This window comes from Mercenaria mercenaria, chromosome 2 (assembly GCF_021730395.1).
Source record: "Mercenaria mercenaria strain notata chromosome 2, MADL_Memer_1, whole genome shotgun sequence".
NCBI lineage: Eukaryota > Metazoa > Mollusca > Bivalvia > Venerida > Veneridae > Mercenaria > Mercenaria mercenaria.
In genome coordinates, this window is record NC_069362.1 from 35,565,593 (window position 1) to 35,575,483 (window position 9,891).

Genomic DNA, 9,891 nt, shown 5'->3' on the forward strand with positions numbered 1-9,891 from the left:
TGCTTTTTGCAAGATTTATGGCCCCTTTTGTACTTAGAAAATATCAGATTTCTTGGTTAAGTTTTATGTTTAGGTCAACTTTTCTCCTAAACTATCAAAGCTATTGCTTTGAAACTTAAAATACTTGTTCACCATCATAAGCAGACCCTGTACATCAAGAAACATAACTCCATCTTGCTTTTTGCAAGATTTATTGCCCTTTTGGACTTAGAAAATCAGTTTTCTTGGTTAAGTTTTATGTTTAGGTCAGCTTTTATCCTAAACTATCAAAGCTATTGCTTTAAAACTTGCAACACTTGTTCACCATCATAAGTTGACCCTGTACAGCAAGAAACATAACTCCATCCTGCTTTTTGCAAGATTTATGGCCCCTTTTGGACTTAGAAAATATCAGATTTCTTGGTTAAGTTTTATGTTTAGGTCAACTTTTTCTCTTAAACTATCAAAGCTATTGCTTTGAAACTTGCAACACTTGTTGACCATCATAAGCTGACCCTGTACAGCAAGCAACATAACTCCATCCTGCTTTTTGCAATAATTATTGCCCCTTTTGGACTTAGAAAATCATTTTCTTGGTTGAGTATTATGTTTAAGTCAACTTTTCTCATAAACTATCAAAGCTATTGCTTTAAAACTTGCAACAGTTTTTCACCATCATAAGTGGACACTGAACATCAAGAAACATAACTCTATCCTGCTTTTTGCAAGAATGATGGCCCTTTTTAGACTTAGAAAATCATGGGTAGGACAATATTTCTATTACACAAAAAAAATCAGATGAGCGTCAGCACCCGCAAGGCGGTGCTCTTGCTTATAAAATCAGATAGCTTTATTCTACATTCGAGGTTATCGAATTGATATTTTGTTACTGTTTCTTCATACTTTTTGTTGTTACTTTTGTTTGTTTTCTCTTTAGTGAGTGCGGGAAGTGTAGTTGAGAACAAATAGCTGCAAGACTTTTTCATTCCATTCAACATTAAATCGTTTCATAAATTCTCATATAGTGAATTAACGTACCTGGATAGGCTGCGATATTCGTTGTACAGTGTTTTCTTTTTGTGAAACAAAGATCAGTCATAACCCACTTCTTTTTTTTTCAGAGTCGGATGCATGCATGCGTGCTTGTTGTCCGATTAGCCGAGGATTAACACTCCATATCACTGATAACAACGCACAGGTGAGTGAGTATGGTTCAAACAAACTAAGCTTATGCTGACCTAGTAAGGTGAAGTGTCTTGCTCGTTAGCATTAGTATTTATGGTTAGGCTATAGTTAACTCTAAGTTGCCTCATAGTTTGCTTGGTTATTGATTTTGTTTTCCATGCAATTTATAAGTCTACAGACAATAACCTTCAGACACTTTGGACAAGCTGCAGACTAATAAAATTTTATGTAATTTTACAAAATTCATAAGCTAGACGTCTGACCTTGCTATAAAGTGCTTAATAACTTTATAAAAAAAAGTTTCATGATACGGGAAAGTTATAAAAACTCAAGCTGTGACAGTGAGACTGTCATCTATTTATAGACACTTACAAGTGAAGTCTCGGACCTTCGGTCGCCGTCGTCAACAGTAAACCTTTTTTCTTGATTGGAGGGAGGAGTAGGGGCGGGGAGGGGGCAGTGCACCAACTTACAAGATTAAGACTGAAAATGATTGTAGCTAAAACATGTGCGCTCATTACGAGATAATTGACTGCGGTCAGTCTTTTACCTTTATTAGGTCACTGGTCAACGACACACAAAAATGATTCCTCTAAATAAATGGAAAACGCTCAAAGACCTACTGTAGGAAAAACTTTATTGTATAATATGATGGCGTTTAAAAGGTCATGGTTACCGCCTCGATAAGCTAGTGGCAGAGCGTCCGTTTCGACTGCGGACGGTCGTGGGTTCGATCCTAGGGCCCAGTTATTCGAAACTTTAACAGACTGTTAAACTAATCGCCCGTTAAATTTTGATTCAAAATACCAGTCTTGGCGAGAAAGACTAGTATGATGTTTTAATTTTACTGTAAAGACGTTTTAGTGATCATAATCCTTCAATCATACATTTGTTTTTCTAAGTTTTCTATAGTGTTGAAATGTTACTTTAAAAGTTAATCGACTGTTAGCTTAATCAACTGTTAAAGTTTCGAACAACTGGGCCCAGGCCGCGTAATACCAAAGATGTTAAAAACCCTTGCTTGACGCTCATCGTTAAAACTGGCCTCTTCTCTCATACCCTCGTGGCGGATGGATTCCATCAGGAATGAGGTGTCGAGAGTGTTTACAATCGACCTAAAATAATGTGTAAACTAACACTGAATAACTGAAAAAAGTAGCCCACCACTGGTCGTATTGGAGGAATATTCTTTTTTTTTTTTTTTTTTGCAATCAGCTCTTGTTTTTATTTTTATCCATAGGAAGTGATGCAAATTAGTAGAGAGTATAAATGCTGCGTAGGCTGCTGTTGCTTCGCTGGCGGATGTTGTATGATGACACTGCTTGTGGACTCCCCTATTGGCAGGCGTTTGGGCACTGTCAGCTCCGCGTGAGTACATCACATATTTGAAACATCTATAAAAGTTTTGTGTTGTGTAGACTGAGTACAAGTTTTGCAAATGATTGTAACACTGAGGTACATTCAGGGCAGGATGGGCACTCCAAATGATTCTGAAAACAGGTACAGTCAAGGTAGAATTAGTTCTGCAAATGGTTAAATATGCCCATCAAGGACAGGGCGAATATCATTTAGACATGTACATTAAATATAAAGTAGTTGTGCAAAAGGTTAAATCTAGAGTTATTCAAGACAGTATGTGCAACGAATAACTGAGGCGGTGGAGCAATGGTGATTGCTGAAGTAACTTCTTCCGAGTGTCACTGGTTCGGATCCAGGTAGAAGCGTTAACTTTAAATACGATCTCCGCTATCATTAGTACTGGCCAAATGTACAGCGTAGATAACATGAAATTGTAGGAACTTTCTCTGCAAGCTAGTTAAAATAAATCTAATCTGAAATACTAATAGGAGAGGAAGACTTTGGATGCCCCTTTGGGAATAGTTTATCAGGAATTCTCCCTGATAAATTACTTCTGGCACAGGCAGACACAAGGGTAAAACCAGTTAGGGCAATGGATGTGGCAAATTTGAAATTTTACTGTATCTCTTTCATGATTTCGAAAACTCAGTGATACGGGGACGACCTTGACCACACTAGTAGGTCCCGAAAACAGTTTTGTAAAAGTGTAGTAAGGTGGTCTGATGGTCTAGTGGTAACGCGCATGACTGTCAATCCAGAGGGCCGGGGGTTCGAATTCTGGTCCAGGCACTGGAAATTTCTGAGATGCTCTTGAATATCGCCCACATAACTAAGAGGTCAGTACTGGTTCTCCCCAGGAAAGACGGCTTCGCGTGTATTAGTGCTATACACCGGGTACGTAAAAGAACCGGGCTTTAATATTAAACTTTACAATAACACACTGTATTAGATCAATTGGGCACATCATATGAAACAGGTGGAGCTAATACATTTGCATAACTGATCCAATATGAGAAAAGCAAGGCCAATACGAGAAAAAAGGGCAGATACGGAATTCAAGCATTCTGATTGGTTCAAAAGAGAGGGCCAATAGGTAGAAGTCACTTCCATAACGCCATTCCGTTTTACATTAAAAAATCAAGACCTAAGTTAAGTCTCTCTCTCTCTCTCTCTCTCCCTCTCTCTCTCTCTCTCTCTCTCTCTCTCTCTCTCTCTCCTCTCTCTCTCTCTCTCTCTGTTTTGGGGCTTTGTCTTACTCGCTCTGTCTGTACTAGTATAGTAGATGATGAATGTAGCTCCCTGAGTGGCAGCCTTTGCGCTATGCCTTTGAACGTGTTTATCATGAAAAGGGCGCTATATAAATCTGGTATGATAATAATAACAATAGAAATAATAAAATAGTAACTGCGATACTTTTTTTCAGAACTGCAGCATGCAATGCCCATATGAAAGTGTTTGACGCCTCTGGTAATCAGTTGTATAAACTATGGGGCTCAATGTGTCCCTGTCAGTGTTGCTGCGCCGGATGCATGGAGGATATTGATTATCCTGTAAGTATTTCAGGTCATCTGAATTTTTAGATAAGCCGCGCCGTGAGAAAACCAACATAGTGCGTTTGCGGCCAGCATGGATCCAGAGCAGCCTGTGCGTCCGCGCAATCTGGTCAGTATCCATGTTGTTCGCAGACGGTTTCTTTAATTACAGTAGGCTTTGTTGAACCGTAATTTTCACACATACGAATTCGTCACATGTGTGAAATATCCGTTCGAATTCCTCATACATTGTTCTGTACTTATACCCCCCTCAAAGCAGAAGCGTATACTTCACAAGTCCAAAAAAAGTAGATAAACATACGTAAATATATTCTTCTTACGAAAATTTCACACATTCCAAACAACACTTTATGCTACTAAGACAGATCAGTGGGGCATATTGTTTTTGCTATAATTGAAAAAGCCTCATTTTTCACAGGATGCTAGAACATATTGAGTGGATGACCCATGCATAATTTTGGGTCATTGGATCAAAGGTTAAGGTCACAGGGGTAAAATATCATATTCTTCAGCACTCAATATTTGGATAATCTTTGGTCACTGATACTACCGATTTTGCAAGTTCCGCCTTCGGGAACACTTCTGGGTCCTAGTGAACGCCAGGTCTAATTTGAAAATGTGTAGCGTGTAAAAGAAACCGGTCCGTAGTCAACGGAAAAGGTCAGAGTGTACTTTTGAACTTTGTTGATTTTTTACCTAATTGTTGATCATGCTGCTATTCTGCTGGAGTTATTCTGCTATTCTGTCAACTTCACACATACCCTCAGTTGGACCGTAATTTTCACACACGAATTCGTCACAAGTGTGAAAAATTCGTACGAACTCTTCACACATGTACGACATATTTGTAAAGAATTTCGTTAGTACTAAGAGGTGGTTAAAAAATGAGGCTCGAAAATTTCACAATATCTACTTGTGACATAATCGCACATATTTGTTACGAAATGTGTGAGGAATTCGTACAAAATTTTCACACGTGTGACGAATTCGTTTGTATGGAAATTACGGTTCAACAAGGCTTTGAAAGCGATCAGCATGGATCCTGACCAGACTGCGCGGATGCGCAGGCTGATCTGGATCCATGCTGGTCGCAAACGCACTACGTTGGTTTTCTCATGGTGCGGCTCAAATGTATTTTTCGCTCTATCTTCGAAGTCGGCCCTTGAGTTCTTGTTTGCCAAATTTTTCAGTATTTAGGTCCGTTTGGTCATATAGTTTTGTAACTATTACACTCATTAAATATCACGTCGATCAACAATACTGATGAAATTACATCCCTTTTTATTGCTGTTTTAATATTAACAGATATGTAAAATTTAGTATATAATTACGATCTGCATAATGTCGCAAAATGTGCAGGTCTGTGGTATCTAAACTGACGTTTTGTCATCTATTTTATTATTGTACCCCACGACAACAAAGTTGTAAGGGAGGGTATACTGGTTTCAGGTTGTCTGTCTGTCTGTCTGTCTGTCCGTCTGGCCGTCTGTCCGTAGACGCAATCTTGTGCACACCATCTCTTCTTATCCCCTTGACACAATTTAATGAAACTTCACACAAGTGATCAGTACCAACAGTAGTTGTGCATGGGGCATGTTAGGTTCTTTTAGAAAAAAAAATTTGCAGAGTTATGGGACTTTGTTTTCTTTTGTTACTATACTATATACATAGACACAATCTTGTGCACACCGTCTCTCCTCATCCCCTTGACACAATTTAATGAAACTTCACACAAGTGATCAGTACCAACAGTAGTTGTGCATGGGGCATGTTAGGTTCTTTTAGAAAAAAAATTTGCAGAGTTATGGGACTTTGTTTTTTTGTTACTATACTATATACATAGACACAATCTTGTGCGCACCATCTCTCCTCATCCCCTTGACACAATTTAATGAAACTTCACACAAGTGATCAGTAGCAACAGTAGTTGTGCATGGGGCATGTTAGGTTCTTTCAGAAAACAAATTTGCAGAGTTATGGGACTTTGTTTTTTGTTACTTTACTATATACATAGACACAATCTTGTGCGCACCATCTCTCCTCATCCCCTTGACACAATTTAATGAAACTTCACACAAGTGATCAGTAACAACAGTAGTTGTGCATGGGGCATGTTAGGTTCTTTCAGCGACAAAAATTGCAGAGTTATGGGACTTTGTTTCTTGTTAACATACTATGTACATACAGTCTGCATATGCAATCTTGTGCGTGCCTAATCTACCAAACCCTTACACACAATTTAATAAAACTTCACACAAGTGATCAGTACCAACCGTAGTTGTGCATGGTGCATGTTACATTCTTTTAGATAAATATTCTGCATAGTTATGGGACTTTGTTTTTTGTTACTATACTGTATACATACAGTCTATATACATACAGTCCACATAATTATGCAATCTTGTGTGCGTCAAATTGCAATGTACTGTGTCAGTGCATGCGGGGGGTACATTCATCACCTTTAGTGATAGCTCTGGTTTTAGATGTTTAAATTCCATAAGGCTTTAAATTTTATGTTAAAAAGATGAAGAGGCTGCCCAGATAGTTGTTATATATAAGTACAAGGGCTGGAAAACTCGTAGTTAGATCCATAAAGGTAGGTAATCAAAACAATGGATTCAATAAAAATTCTAATTCAGACCTTTGACAAATTGTAATGAAAAAGATAAGAGAAAATAGGGTTTAACTAGAAAGAAGTACCTAAGTATTTTACCTAAGGCAAGGGTTGTCATTCTTCACGAACACAGCTATAAAGTCAACACTTTAGTTGTTGATATAAACAAAACTCATAAATTTTACCAGTGGTTATCTGAAGGCCATAGAAATCAATTTCTTGATTTTATTTGATATCTTTAGATGTCTTTGAAAATTTTGCGTTCTATATCTATCTTGGTAGTTCAATACGATCAAGTGTAACTGCACAAATAACGTTCTCATTTTATATTTAGTTCGCATACTATTGTTTGTATGTATGACTATTGAGCATATAAGACAATCTTGATCAGGAGATTTCCTTTTAATTTTGTAGTTCTCTTTAATATGGAAAATAAATTGCAAAAGTGACTCGCCTAACTCTTGCACTTATTTTGTACTCTGTAACACTATTGTGAACGGGTATATTGTGCCTCTTGCTTAAAACTGCGCACGTGAATGTCCTCATCAACAAGCCCAACATAGATTACCATCTCTTAATAGATTTTTGATTTCATATGAAGATGCTTAGGACAACTTAAGAAGATGATGTTTAGTCGGACATCCCTACGGAAACGATTGTTAATATGAAAGTGTTCAGGTGGACAACTCGACCGAACGGAATAGAATACTTAAAGTGATTTATATGCGGGTTCATCAATTTGAGAATTGAATGGAATATTAATGGTGCAACAACTAATATTAGTGTAGTTTAGAATAAGCATGTCTACAACTGTTGTGGTTATCTGAAAAAAAACATTCCATGAACTTGTAAATTCCTTATAGTATATACCCACTGGTACTACACTTCGCTGAAAGTGCTTCATTCAGTGGACTGATGTATTCATATTAGATAGAAATTACAAAACACCACCAGCTCACTGAATTACACACTTCCTGAAAAGTTAAGAACCATGTACATGTTATGAATGCAGCTCATAAAATCTTTCAGGTTAATACAATATATGAGCCGTGCTATGAGGAAACCAACTTGGTGCGTTTGCGACCAGCATGGATCCAGACCAGCCTGCGCATCCGCTCAACCTGGTCAGAATCAATGCTGTTCGCTTTCAAAGCCGTAGTATTGCAATTAGAGAAACCAAAAGCAAACAGCATGGATCCTGACCAGACTGTGCGGATGCGCAGGCTGGTCTGGATCCATGCTGGTCGCAAAGGCACTATGTTGGTTTTCTCACGGCGCGGCTCATATACGTATTGACATTTTTCAGGTAACGGACCCATCGTTAAAAACTTGTGTGGGAAATGTTGCCAAGCAGTGGGTGGATATCAAAACTACAAAGTACTGCGTGTCCTGTGAGTGAGACAATTTTCTTTAATATGCTAATTAAGAATTTGATGTAGTGCTACATATAAGGCAAATGTCTTAAGAAAAATAGGAATTCCTTCAGAGACACAAACTGCACGTATTTTCTGCCTGTTTTTTACTAAAGAGTGTTAATCTGATTGCACATATATATGGATTTATTACATACAACAGCATATCTGTGTTATATCAGAGTAATAGAAAATCTGTTCAGACCTTTCTTTTGTTGGCGGAAACACATATATAGCAAGCATTGTCCATTAGTCCGTCCATCCGTTCCTCTTTCCGACTGTGCCCGGGTAGTAATTTCTAATTATATTTAATTGTGACACAATTTCTTGTCTTAGCAATGCGCACTGAAGTGCATAGAATTCGGTATCATTTCCGGTCTCAAAGGTCAAGGTCACTAAGGGCAAGAAGGGTCATAAATACAGCGCTTTCTTATCCTTTAACTATATAATAATATTTTACTTATATTGAAGCATGCGGAACGAATAGAATTCGTCTATTTATATGAAAAGTGAAGGACACGTTTGCCGGAAGGATCAAGTTATTGTGCTTTCCTGTTTGGTTCCTACTTTCAATTGTATAATATACTGGACAAGTATCTATCCTGAAAATTGGTGTTTGGAGCCTCGAGACCATCTGTAAGGTCATGGTCATTGGGGGTCAAATAGAATTTTTGAAACACTTTCTTGTTCGGGGCATTTCTTACACCGGCATTAGGTACTTAAGCAACAAATATACGTTGAAAAGTGTTTCTTTAAATACAGATTCAAATTACATAGTGTTATTTTCTTTTTACGTACATTTCAAAAACAGAGAACTAACATGAATACTTTTTACACAGTTCCTGCAAATATGTCAATAGAACACAAGGCATTGTTGATAGGAGCAACGTTCCTAACGGTAAGTTAAATCTATCTCGCACGTGTCACGTGCACTTTTCCTTTTTTTCTTGTTTTTGACTTACATCATCGTTTGTTAAAGTTCTACCAAGTTTTCTGTCTTCTATATTTCTTTCCTTTATTTCAACTGATGTTTAGCGATCGACGTTTTCATCTTTACATTCAATAATAGTCGTTTTGGTCTGTCATTATTTTAGCTAAGTCAAGTAAAATAATTTTCAAAGGATCTTCTTACAGATTTTATCAGTTTTTAAGTGCCTTGTGGAGACTGTAAATAGTACCCCCGTTCCAGGATTCAATGTTGTTATATTTTTCTGGTCCTTCATGATAAGGGAGTTTATTCTGTTTAACTATAATAGAATTGCTTGGGGCGTGAGAGGTGTTAAACATTTCGTTTCCTCTCATACACAGACTCGATCAAACCGAGTATGCTGTTATTTTGCTTGGTTATGTTTTATCCCGGAAGATCTTCTTACAAATTTTATTTACAATAAGGCATTAGCATTGATGAATTCAGTTAAAAAGCATAAGAAAATACAAACTTTGTTAAAGCATTGGCAGTTTGAACTCTTGGTTTTTGTTTAAAAATTAATTTCAACTTAAAGCCTGAATGTAAGCTTCTTGTGGAAGGTACACACACATACATTGGCCATGTATTCATGCGCAGTGTTCTGTGCTTACACTATGTGTTCTTTAACACGAATTATAATCTGTTGTTATGCTGCATGTTCTGGTCGCAATTTCACGAAACAGTGTGAAGAAATGACTTAGTTAAGTCTGTTGTTTTAAAATCGTGCTATTTCTAATGTTATTATTATAAAATTTTGATTTTTTAGCTAAATTACACTATTGTTAGTAGTATTTGTCTACAGTATTTATTTCAGTCTCACAG

General features: G+C 37.3%; 1 protein-coding gene across 2 annotated transcripts in view; it reads left to right on the forward strand.

The window, feature by feature from the left end:
* LOC123563703 (phospholipid scramblase 1-like) overlaps positions 1-9,891 on the forward strand; it is a 32,179-nt gene that overhangs the window by 17,861 nt on the left and 4,427 nt on the right. For both annotated transcript variants that reach the window (XM_053534952.1, XM_053534958.1), the window contains exons 6-10: positions 1,101-1,177; positions 2,405-2,532; positions 3,947-4,073; positions 7,997-8,081; positions 8,942-9,000. In XM_053534952.1, the coding sequence (XP_053390927.1) occupies positions 1,101-1,177; positions 2,405-2,532; positions 3,947-4,073; positions 7,997-8,081; positions 8,942-9,000 (476 nt within the window). The remainder of the gene's footprint in view (positions 1-1,100; positions 1,178-2,404; positions 2,533-3,946; positions 4,074-7,996; positions 8,082-8,941; positions 9,001-9,891) is intronic.